The sequence below is a fragment of the Periplaneta americana genome, chromosome 17 (assembly GCF_040183065.1).
Source record: "Periplaneta americana isolate PAMFEO1 chromosome 17, P.americana_PAMFEO1_priV1, whole genome shotgun sequence".
NCBI classification, from domain to species: Eukaryota; Metazoa; Arthropoda; class Insecta; order Blattodea; family Blattidae; genus Periplaneta; species Periplaneta americana.
In genome coordinates, this window is record NC_091133.1 from 11,912,171 (window position 1) to 11,925,467 (window position 13,297).

At 35.0% G+C, this 13,297-nt stretch overlaps 1 protein-coding gene across 2 annotated transcripts in view; it reads right to left on the minus strand.

Moving 5' to 3' along the window:
- The window catches only part of LOC138692668 (zinc finger protein 235-like), a 49,991-nt gene that overhangs the window by 3,718 nt on the left and 32,976 nt on the right, over positions 1-13,297 (minus strand). Inside the window, exons 4-5 of one of the 2 annotated variants that reach the window (XM_069815785.1) lie at positions 3,902-4,039; positions 1,277-1,359 (exon numbers count right to left, since the gene is read on the minus strand). In XM_069815785.1, coding sequence (XP_069671886.1) covers positions 1,277-1,359; positions 3,902-4,039 — 221 coding nt within the window. The remainder of the gene's footprint in view (positions 1-1,276; positions 1,360-3,901; positions 4,040-13,297) is intronic. The other variant, XM_069815786.1, reaches the window with a different exon arrangement.

Sequence of the window (13,297 nt, forward strand, 5' to 3'; positions counted from 1 at the left end):
TAATACAGGAGATTGGAAGAATAGTGTTAATTATTGTTTGCGTATTATAATGGACGTGGCTCCTACCACCGTTCTGTTGGCCAGTGACGAAGCCCATTTTCACCTCTCCAGCTGTGTCAATAAACAGAATTTTTGTTATTGGACAGGAACCAATCCTAATGAATTCCACAAGAAATCTTTTCGCAGTGACAGAGTTACGGTTTGGTGTGCTGTAGCAGTATTTGGTGTTTGGGGGTCTTACTTTTTTTTAAGATGACGACGGCCGTGCAGTAAGCATTACAGGTGCTCGTTCCATTCAAATGTTACAAACTTTCCTGCAACCGAGGTTGAACAAGCTTGCTGTTGATGCTGAGGACATTATTTGATTTCAACAAAATGGGACTACTTCTCACACCGCGCGTCTAACAATAAATCTCCTGCAAGAGCTCTTTCCGGGGTATATCATTTTGCATCCTTGGCCGCATGTTCGCTAGATCTCGCCCTCTGCGACTTCTTTCTTTGGGGCCATTTGAAGGCGGAAATTTATAAACATCGACCACATACACTGGACGAACTGAAGACGGCGATTCGTGAAGAAATCGCGGCAATCCGACCAGCTATGACTGTGAAAGTGATGGCGAACTTCTGAAAACGCCTCGATGCCTGTATTGAAAGCCAAGGACATCATATGGATGATGTTGTATTCCATAAATAAACTGCATGTATTGGTGGGTCTGTTGTTAACAATAAATTTTTGATTTGATGAATCCTTACAATTTTCTTGCTCTGTGAAATCCATCCGTTCTTTCTGACGCAGCCTGTATATTAAAATCAATGTTAAAAAATTTAAGGTCATTAAAAGCAGTTGAAATTCTGTTTTAATCCTTTTTATTGTTTGATTATTTAACGATGCTGTATGAACTACTAGGGTATTTGGCGTCAAAGGGACTGGTGATAGCGAGATGGTAATTACCTTACAGTTGGGGAAAACATCGAAAAAAAACCCTATGAGGTAGTCAGCCCAAATGGGAATCGAAGCCGCACCTGAGCGCAAATCCGAATTGGCAGACAAGTGTCTTAGCCGATGGGGCTACGGCTGTGGTTAACTGATCTGTTTCGTTCCACATCTACAGAAACTTTTTTTGCGATAGACTGGAACATGGAGTCTGAATATGATGGATGATTATTGCTGGATGATTTACACAGACGTCCTTCAGAAGGTGCTCTAGACAGTCAAGAAAATTGAAATTTCTAACACAATGAACTCTCTACGTGTAGATTTGCACACAATACTCACCTTTCGACAGAAACTTTGTTCCACTCTGCCGTCTCTTCTAGTCTTTGCTCCTTATTCACTGTGACCAAGTCACTGTGCTCTTTCTAAAAATAGAGACCAAACAGCACAATTTACATTAGGGTCACGCCATATTAACAGTCTCATAGGTACAATAATTATTTTCTACAAAGAGTATATATCTGTATGCTACAATATTCAACACAGTGCAGGAGACATTTTAAAATAAATATCTACATGTTGCCAATATAGCATAGTTAAACTTTGTTACCTGATTGATCATTTCAATCGTGGTTTTCTTTTTATGTTGGTTAAAGTAGAAATTCGTGAATTTGGCCTAAGAAAAAAGATGTACTGTATCTACTCGTATGAAGAAAGATTCTGCCATAGTTTAAAAATAATTGAAACATTCAAGAGTTGAAAAGACAGAGTTTAGTTTGAATATGATTAATTTCCAAAGTAAAATCAAACAGTAAAATTTTGTGATTGCATTTGTTTCCTTTTATATATTTAATTAGTTTTGAGATGTTTAAAGAAAATAATTACAAAATAACTGAAATATCATATTTTAACTATTTTGTCAAACTCGTAACATGTTATAAACATTCTGTATATCCTTGGTCAAACGCAAATCCAATTTAAAAAAAAAAAAGTTATCTTGTTCTAAAAATCTTACAGATAGAGAAAAAAAATCGTACTGTTTCGAAACTTCCCAAATAGCAGAGTTACTAAATGAACTACATGAATGCGTAATGGAAAATTTAACTACTATACTGTAGCAGGATTTATCAATGAAAGATTTATTCAATTTATATTCAAGAATTTGGTGGATACTTTTAATTCGTTTATTTTACGCTGCTTTATCAACTGCAAGTTTATCTAGCGTATAAGTGATATGAAGATGATAATGCTCGCAAAATGAATCCAGAGATCAATATCAAACGTTACTCAGTATTTGAGGAGCATCATTTCAAATCGTATTATGTGCCTCTTACAAATTTTTTTACACGAACGACGAAAAACTGGATTACTCGTAAACCGGGGAAATTTTCAAAACACTACACAAAACCATTTTTAAGTACTGGTTTCATAGTTTACAAATATGACGACTTGGAACCCTCAGACTTCACAGCATGAAAGATAAATAAATAGAATGTAACAAATTTAATTTCGTCTGCTGGGGGACTTAATACGTTTTGAAACGATGCTCCTCATATACTCTTAATGGGTTGAGAAATAACCCTGCAAAAAAATCTCGAACAGATAACTTATTCCAATCAATATTTGAACCCTAATACAATCGTTCACGGCCAGACATGCTAACAGTTACTGCACAGTGGTGGACGAATTTGATGGCATCCACCTTATTCAAACAATACCGTATGTAGTAACATATCATTCTGTGATCGTATATTTTAACATTACCGGGTATATATTACTCTTATTTAGTTGGATTTTGATAGTATACTCACGCTCATAACTAAAGCAGCTAACAAATATATTCAATTGATAATGCAATTTTCCGCATATTCGGATAACAATGTTAATACTAACTATTTTACTCCAGTTCAATTCCATAATTTCTGCAAGGTAATAAAAAATTATGGTTTGTTTAACGACGCTCGCAACTACCGAGGTCATATCAGTGTTGCCAGTGTGCCGAAATTTTGTCCTGCAGGGGTTCTTTTATATGCCAGTAAATCTACTGACACGAGTCTGTCGCATTTAAGCACACTTAAATGCCATCGACCTGGACCGGAATCGAACCCACACCTCGAGCACAGAAGGCCAGCGCTATATCAACTACGCTACCGAGGCCGACGCCAGGCAATATCATGAACTGTACTATTGTACTGAAGCTCTAGTACACAGGGATTCCTTTGCAATGAACATAAGGATCATTATAGTCTAGAGATAAAAATTGGTTAGAAATTTCGTTCAACCATCTCGTCTACTAGATGAAATTTCCCGACAATTTTAACTTAGTTGGAGTCTCCCCACAGTAATTTTAAGATCATTCAAACACTTTATGTATATTCCTAGTAATTTTAAGATTGACAAATTAAAGTTTTTAGTAGTACGTTTCTCTACATGTATTAAAATTAAATCTACTAGATTGACAAAATAAGAGTAAATAAAATAAACAAAATCAGCCTTATAATTTATTCCAAAGTTACAAAATATCTTTTCTCTATAGACCACATAATGTTCTATGCAAATAGTAAAAAACAATGGGTGAAAAATAAATGTAGGCAGGTGATAAAGAAAAATCAACTATTTAGAAACTGTGAAAAGAATTGAGAATTTTAGACAAAGACACAGAGAAAATAAAAAGAAGTCGTGACCTTAGGTACGACATATTATTAGATACACTGTAAGAATGTGTAGCTTGGCAACCGCTAGGAGTAACTGTAACAAAAAATTTCCTTTCAAACGAGACAACAGTTCAACATTAGAGTTCTCTGCAACATGATATAACTTGTAATAGTAAATAGTGATGAGATTTTCTTGTCTCTATCATAGAGGGAAAGACACTATAAATACTGTTGTACAGAAGTAGTATGTTACAATCAAAATACAAGCTAAACACACGAAGAACAAGGAATGCATTCCTTGTCCTACACCCACCTCTGGGTCACGTTTCACCATAGTGTACGCAATTGGCACCAGATCTTCCTCAAATTTTATTTCAGATGTGAGATCTTGGTTCTGGTTCACATATTCCTCCTTTATATCAGTCACATGCTGATCCATGATATTCCGTTCCTGCAGTACAAAGAGACGTCTTAAATGAGCAATTTATTACAGGGTGTTAGAAGACGACTTCTAACATTACAAGCTGCTCTCTATGTGTCTTCATACAACAGCTTGACTATAAACCGCAACAATATGTTAATTACGGCCAGAATTCATATGCAAATGGAAATTTTTCATGCAAAAACATTTTTAGATGAGTTACGGACGTCTGTGATGATGAATACGAAAAGTTGACCCTACATATTTTTTGCATATTTCGTCCATTCCTGCATATAGTATACTACTGTTGATATAATGTAATATATTTTCAAGATTTCGTTGCATTACCTTAAAAAATTTACATCGTTCTGTAAAAAAAAAAAGAATGATAAGCTTTTGGATTCTCCTGCTGACACCAAATAACATTTTTTCCTTGACAGTAATGGATGGCTGGACAGTTGTGTAGAAAGGGTAGCTGTGGAAAAACCAAAACCACTTTCTGCTTTAGTTCCATTGCACTGCTGCAAAAGAAGAAACAATCCCAAACATCCCTAGCAGCTAAGGGTACATCTTCCATCAACTAAGGGAAAACTCTTTAACGAAACCACAATTAAATGGATATATGTGGCCATCCAGACGGGCTGGTAGGAGTTATGATCCAATGATATGGTCTTGTAGTCTGCAATACCAACCCAGATATTTACAGTGAAACTGACTCCATCGCCTTAATCTGGGTTTACAGTCCTCACGTTCCACATTATCAAAAAACATTCAGTAGGACATCCTCTATTTCCTGTCTAATTCTTATATTCTTTTACTGAATCATTGGGTACCTGGTGAAACATTATTTTACGATTTATTATTTTCACATTAAATTCGACCTTGGAACATTTTAATATTTGTAATTTTGCATAAAGTTTACATTTTGGTACATTAACACGAATATCTATAAGTTTATCTCTGTAAATAAGCTGATGCATGCTATTCAATAAATGGCTAATTTATGCTTTTTCCGGGGTTAACTTAATTATTTCTTCCCTTTCTCATTAGAAGTTGATAAATAAAATTGTTATTAAATTATTATTAAGTTTCATCATAATTATTTTGTAAAAAAAAAAGACATTAACATACTTTTAAGTATGATATAAGTCTAAATCTGTACTGTATATAGACGTAATTTAAAGTATAATATAGGCCTAAGCCTAAATCAAAGTTGGCTACATATTTTCTGTCCTCTCTTTTCGAACAGTGTTCTCCTTTTTGAAGCTTTGTGTCCTCTTTTTTTATCGATGTGAATCTGGTCACCCTAGTGACAGACTTATCAAAAGTACGCTAAAAAAAGTTTGGCCGCGAAACCAGATGGCCCGGGTTCGATTCCCGGTCGGGGCAAGTTACGTGGTTGAGGTTTTCTCCGGGGTTTTCCCTCAACCCAATATGAGCAAATGCTGGGTAACTTTCGGTGCTGGACCCCGGACTCATTTCACTGGCATTATCACCTTCATCTCATTCAGACGCTAAATAACCTATGAAGTTGATAAAGCGTCGTAAAATAACCTAATAAAAAACGCTAAAAAAAAGGTGAGCAAACGTCCCGTTTTTAAAGGGTTTGTCCCTCTTGTCCCCTGTCCCAAGACATGTATGCCCGGGACGTCGAATGTCCCATTTTTTTTAATGGCGTCCCGTTTTCCTAAATTATTTTCAAGATAATTCTTTTTCTTTTATTTATTTAATAATCACGTAAAACATTGATTAATTCTATACTGTTTTCATCAGATGTCACCAAATACCTCACTATAATAATACTGGACAGCTGTATACTAGCAGCATTGACGTGAGTGCGAAATATCACGGACCTGACATCTAGCGGAGAAGTGTGAAATTACATCCACAAATACAAATATTAACATAGCGGGAATCGAGCTATTGTTTAAAACTTGAGGTACTAATGTGGAATAATATATGAGACACTTAAGAAATGTTGAATAGTATTTAATGCAACATTATCATTTTGTATCAAAGCTGGATATTATGAGAAATATTGCATACTTCGTATTACTTTTCGTAATTAATTGTTACATATTTTTTTCTTTGCTTTAGTGACTTTTCGTAATTAATTGTTACATATTTTTTTCTTTGCTTTAGTGAGATAAAATTAATTCTGACATTAAGGATGAATTTACAATAACGCATTATATACCCATTGCTGACAGCTGCAAAGATAAATTTGATAGTAATATGTTTGTAATAATTTAGTAAAGGCATGTGGACAACAATAAAATTTAATTTGCTAAAACCTTAAAATTTCCAATACATTTCAAATTCTGTTCATTTATTAGGTCTAAATAAAAAAAAAAGCTAATTTTTATTGTTCTATCAACACAGAGACGAAGACATTAGCCCTACTAAAGAATGTTGTTGACTACGTTTTATGATCCCTCGGAAATCGAAAGTACCCTGTTGATTTATTTATGTATCTGAAAGAACAGTGCGTCGGAGATTGTATGAAATGGGTTACAAGAGTCATCGGCCTTCTTTGAAGCTCTTACTGACTGATGCTATGAAGAAGAAACGCTTTCTCTGGGCAAAGCAGCACCAACATTTCACTGTAGACGATTGGAAAAGAGTATGGCATTTCTTTACAGTAAAATTTAATACTTAAAGACAAAATTATGAGTTTTAACAGTTTTTTAATCATTTTCAGGTTTGCTTCTCCGATGAATCGACATTTGAGTGTCTGTTGGACAAAGCAATGTTTGTCCGTCGAAGAAAGGGCGAAAAGTTTGCCCCTGGATGCTTGGTTAGCACAGTCAAACACTCACTATCAATCATGGTATGGTCTGTGATATCAGGCAAAGGTTCAGGACGACTGTACATTGTACAGGGAACAATGAGACAAGACCAATTTATTCAGATACTGAAAAACAGGCTTATCCCACAACTAAACGAATGATTCCAGATGGAGATAAGTATTTTTTATGCAAGATCGCGCACATTGCTATACTGCTAGGAGTGTCAAAGCATTTCTGGCTTCAAAAACAGACCAATTTCGCTATGGCCTGGAAATTCACCTGATTTAAATCCTATTGAGAACGTTTGGAACCTCGTAAAAAGAGAAATAGCAAAAGTACCGGTAACCATAACCACCAAAGCTTGACTTATTGAAAGGCTGATAAAATGTGTGGTATCACAATGAGAGGATCCAGAAAGTAATATAGACCTGTATTGCAAGCATACCAAAGATAATTCAAGTCGTAATTGATGCTAAAGGTGGACGTACGAAATACTGAAATTTCTGTAAATATGTGTAAAGAGTGGTTATTAGATAATAATCTTGAATTAACATCGTTAAACTTTGTAATTTTGCTTAATATTGTTTATAAATAAAATATATCATGCGAATTCTGAAAAAAATCCATTACAGAGGTGAAATGAGGAACAAATAAGTAATTATAAAGGAAAATGTGAGTGATTACAATAGTGTGGCCAAGTACTGTAAGTCAAATATCCATGCTATTCTATTATGTATAATTATTATTAGGCCTATAGCCTAGTTATTATTAACAGAGTAGTATTTATTAAATTACAATAAATAAAACTGGACCTTATTGCTTACTGATATTATATAAACACTTTTAATAATGAATGTTTAGATAAAATATTAATTTATGTCAACTTTAATGAGTGTCTCGTCTTTTATTTTGAAAATCTGGTCACCCTATCCTGAAACAAATTCTACACCTCCCAACGGACATAACTGACAATATGCTTTAGTCAAACATGAATATAAAGGTCATCACCTCTTCAAAGCAGAATGGGAATCTCATCTTCAGCATGCCAATATATTTATGGGAGCACCCATTTAGTTTTCATTTCTGTTTCCGAAATTCCTCTCGAGTTTTACACAATCTTCAGGGTTCCATTTTCCATACACGAGTTTAGCTATTCCAATTTTTTTACTGAATATATAAACAGAAAAAAAATCATTGGAATTGCAGCTCTCATATCGCACCAGTGCGAATTAGGCACCCACAAACTGGTGGGAATTGGAATATTACGTGATAAGTTATTCCCTCCATTCTGACCTATGATTACCAGATGTTCGAAAATCCTACTAGGCTAAGTTAAATGTTCTTTAAAATTTCTTTAAACCAATAACATTTTAAGATTATTGCACTGCTTTGCATATCTGTTATTTAGTTACAAAAATGTTGGCTAAATATACCTCACTGGAGTGATTACATTAGATATGAAATGAAATCTGACGGTAGGCTTATTATGTTATTAATACTATCCTTCCCCGTTATTACACATCAAAATTTATAGGTTATGTACTATTTAAATATTTAAGTTTCTTTTCTTTATGTTTATATATAGAGGAGACTGGAGAAATTCGATACACAGGGATATCATGATACATGATAAAGTTTGGCTGGTAAGTGTGAAGTTGAAGAATTTGATCTAGAGCTAGAATTGCAATCTTGACCGATCAAAGTAAATATTATGTAAAATATTCATCATTTTTCAATAATATGGATAAGATTTATCGATAATCATATTGTGCGATTAGAATCTACATACCTTTAAATAATTATGTCCAGCAAACATGACACCTTGATTGTCCTAATCCTTTTTCGAGTAAGAGTATAATGTTAGTGTGTTGCATGGGGATGCATTATACAAGTGAACAGGGAATAAGTGATATGTGTATCAGTCATTCCTGTGTGGAAACTGCATTTGCATTAATTACCCCTCCTAGAAACAGACGAAGACCATGGTTGTCGGAAGAAAAATAAGAAGGTAAACGTGCGAATACCAAATGAGGCAGTAGAACAAGTGGACAGCTTCAAACACTTGGGATACCTATACTATAAGAAGTAACATGAGCTGCTGCCAGGAAGTCAAAAGGAGAATAGGAATGGCAAATGAAGCTTTTAAAAGAAAAAGGTCCTTTTTTTTAGGGACCTATGGGAAAATAAATGAGACCAGTGAAGTGCTTTGTGTGGAGTATGGCATTATAAGGAGCAGAGACATGACATTACGACGAAGTGAAAAGACGTGACTACTGTAGAGGAAATGAGTATATGGAGAAGACTGGAACATGCGAAATGGACAAAGTAAGAAATGCTGTGTTGGAAAGAATGAAGAAAGAATGATGCTGAAACTGAACAGGAAGAGGTCGATACGAGTGATGATGACATTTTGGAAGAAACCGAAGAACCATTTAAAGAAAAGGTGGGAGTAGTTGATTGGGTCGTAGTTTCATGCAAAGGTAAAAAAATGATCTATAGATTTGTTGGCTGCATTTTTAGAGTCAGGGCCTGTAGAAGAATATTCACGAGATATAAGTGGCAGAAAATTTAAATGATCACAAAAGATGATACTATACTTTCACAACCTACATTTAGGTATAGATAAAAATGAACGTTTAATTTGTTTTTATTTTAATAAAAATTTTGAAGGACTGTCTATAGAATACATTAAGATGTTAAAATGTATTGTGAATAGTCTTAGCAAAAATGTTATTGAAAATCCAATGCATAACTTTGAAATAGCTTTTCAAAATGCACCATTAGCATTGTAAACAAATCCTTACTTAAATTCTGAATATAAAATAACTGTATCATACACTATCTACCAAAAAGTATTGTGCACTGATTTTTGCCCCTTTAGAACCTCGTGGTACCACCTCTTGTTGCTATAACAGCAGCCACCCCATCAGGCATGTTCCCCACTAGTTTGTGTAGGATATCCACTGGAATGCGTCGCCATTCCTCTTGCAATATGGCACTCAGTTGGACAATGGAAGTTGGCCGAATTTCCCGAAACTTCAATCGCCGGTCCAATTCGTCTCAAAGGTGCTCAATGGGATTGAGATCAGGACTCTGTGCAGGCCAGTCCAACAGGTGAACATTATTGTCTGCATACCATTGCATAGTAGGCACCAAAACATGCCATCTAACACGTAAAATCCTGGGTGCCCAATTACTTTTTGGTAGATAGTGTATATTCCCAAGGAGTGTATCACATATCCCAATGATAGCAGGGATTGATACATTTTACATACAGGTAAAAATTTTGATTGTTTTTTGTATGATAAAAAATAGTTTTTATATTATATATTTTGTTATTGTTATAAATAAGTCTACATAACTAAGTAGTCTAGTTTCGTAAAGAAAGCTACAGGAAGCATATTTAAGACCACAATATTCATTTTTTATCCATGTGTATCAAGCATTCTCAGTCTCCCCTATATATCATACGGCACAAAGCTAATAGTTCCTAGGAATATAACTGCATTACTACATCTTCATTCGTTGTCGAAGCATCCATTTTTATTCGCAACAATCGTCCAGTTTTGTTTTGACGTTAGCTTCTGTTGCCATTTTGAATCGCATGGCGAATCTTATGGTCATGTCATACGTTTATGTCATTGTGTTAGTGTTAACGTTTTCATTATGAATGGGCTCTTAAACCTTAATTGTACAATTCGACAAATATTTAAGCAGTAATTCCAAGAACAAAAATATAGCTATACTGGGTGTTCATTTCAAAGTGTGTCATGACGTCACTGTTGTTGGGTCACCGATTTGAAGCGAGTTTCAACTTATATGTTAGAGAAGTTGCCTATTATTTAAGGCGTTCTTCAATCTGAACTTGAGAATGTGTACGGTATAACTTGAACGTCGTAGCAACAGATGGCGGTCTGTACGATCTGTGTGCTACCATAACCTCTTTCGAACTGTGTTTTGCGCCGGCAAGTCGTACGCAGGGTATTTGTTATCATCGGTTGTGTACAGTAACATTCCACAACACAAATCAAATGCTCCGTGTCCATGTTGACCGTCGAAGTTAATGTCAACAAAGACGTAAGTAATCGTCTTAACCCTCTCCCCATATCCCGACAGTACGTATTTCCAAACAGTTCACATTCCTGCCACTACCGGCGTTACCGTACGTATCGGTACGTACTCTTCAGAATGAACGCCGTACTTGCTAGGCAACTTCTCTGCCTCTTAGGTTATACACCTCTGCGGAAGTGTAGGAAGATTGAATTCTCTAGGCTCATCGGCTAGCCACATGACGGCATACAGCGAGCCATGACACATTTTAAACTGAACACCCAGTATATATTGTGTATAAAATTGTATTATTGTGTATACAATTGTATCATTGTGTATAAAATTGTACTACTGTGTATAAAATTGTATTGTGCATTGTATAATTGTATTGTGTATTGTAAATTTATTGTGTATTGCTTATCATTTTTTTTGTGTATTGTTTATATTGTGTACACCACTGCCACCGGGTGCTTGCCCACTTGCAGTGTAAATAAATACATACATAATTCCTTCATTCGCACTTGAATTTTGATATCATCAGGCAGTCTCTGACATGGTCAGTGAGAGTACCAGAGTCGTGAAAGGGATATACTGAAATATAAACGCGTAGAAGGGAGATCTATGCTAAAGACTAGAGAGAACGTATATCTTTCAGGTATAATAACAATACACACCATATATTTGATATTTAATGTTTTGATATTACTTATGCTAAATTAATTACTGAAAACGAAAAATCATTAACACCTGTATGAGCAAACCTCGTGATTTAGTGTAGTTCCATTTAATACAAGATATACAAATGTTAATACACAGAAATATTACATAAAGAAAAAAAGAAGGTATGAAGAAATCTATACTGGTACCTGGAAAGAATTTAAGTATCATTTATAAGCAGTTGATTAATTTTTTTATTGAACATATACAGATATCTTGAAAATTCAGACTTCATTTCATTATGGAGTTATAAACGATCTTCCAAAAAGAGTGTCCTACATTTAACACACTGTATAATAGCTACTGAGTTTACGAAGCTATAGCAGTCATATTTTCCTCGTGGTTACAGTTATTGACAAATAATTATGCAACGTTACACCATTCCACAACGTGAAGAAATCGTTAAAACTTATTATCAAAATAGCTCATCTATTTGTCAAGCATTCCATGCATTAAGTAAAGTGTACAGTGTGCGTAAGATACTCGGCTATGATAAGGCTTTATTTTCGGCCTCAATTGGAAGGTATGGATCTCAGAAACGTCTGGTTTCAGCATGATGGCGCCACATGTCATACTGTTCACGAAACAGTCGACCTTCTGAGGGAAAAGTACAGAGACTTCATCATTTCGCGTGGTCATGATGTTAACTCACCCCCAAAATCATGTGATTTAACGTCGCTGAATCACTTCTTATGTGGTTATGTTAAGTTACGGGTTTATGCTAACAGCCAAAACAGTTAATGACCTAAAGAACAATATAATGCAAGTTAGTCATGAAACTAAGCCTGGTTTATGTCTGCCACTGAAAATTGCAAGACCCATATACGTGCAACCCAACAAAGCCATTTAACTGACATTCTCTTCCATATCTAATGACATTAAATGTCCTTCAAAATAATGATAAATAAACCTCCTTCATTAATACATTTTGTTTCACTTCAAAAGTATGACAATCCTATTGGAAGATCCTTTATAATCTTGGCCCTAGACCAATACTGAGTTTTAAACGCGAAAAATATTTGCACTCTTTGGGGTAAGTTACTGTTCCATGTAGTATTGTAAATATAAGAACAATGGTAGATAGGCTTATATAGTCACTTGTGGAGTAACGGTTAGCGCGTCTGGCAGCGAAACCAGGTGGCCCGGGTTCGTTTCCTGGTCGGGACAAGTTACCTAGTTGAGATTTTTTCCGGGGTTTTCCCTCAACCCAGTATGAGCAAATGCTGGGTAACTTTCCGTTCTGGACCCCGGATTCATTTCACCGGCATTATCACCTTAATCTCATTCAGACTCTAAATAACCTAAGATGTTGATAAAGCGTCGTAAAATAACCTACTAAAAAAATTAAGCTTATATAACCTTTACAAATTTTTGTGATAACACTTAAATAATGAGAATTGGTTTTAGTAAGTTATTTTACGACGCTGTATCAACATCTTAGGTTATTTAGCGTCTGAATGAGATGAAGGTGACAATGCTGGTGAAATGAGTCTGGGGTCCAGCACCTTAAGCTACCCAGCATTGTGAGAATTTGTATAATATACTTGAAATTCAGAACAGATGACTTTAGAAGAGCAATCAATAAGTTCTGAAGCTTATTTTCATTATTCTTTTTTTTTTTTTTTGTAAAAAATTAGAGAATGTGGAGAAATTTTTAAGTTCCACCTCACTCAATAATGTCATATTAGATTGTTAACAAAATGGGCTACAAATAAACTATACTTAAAGCAAT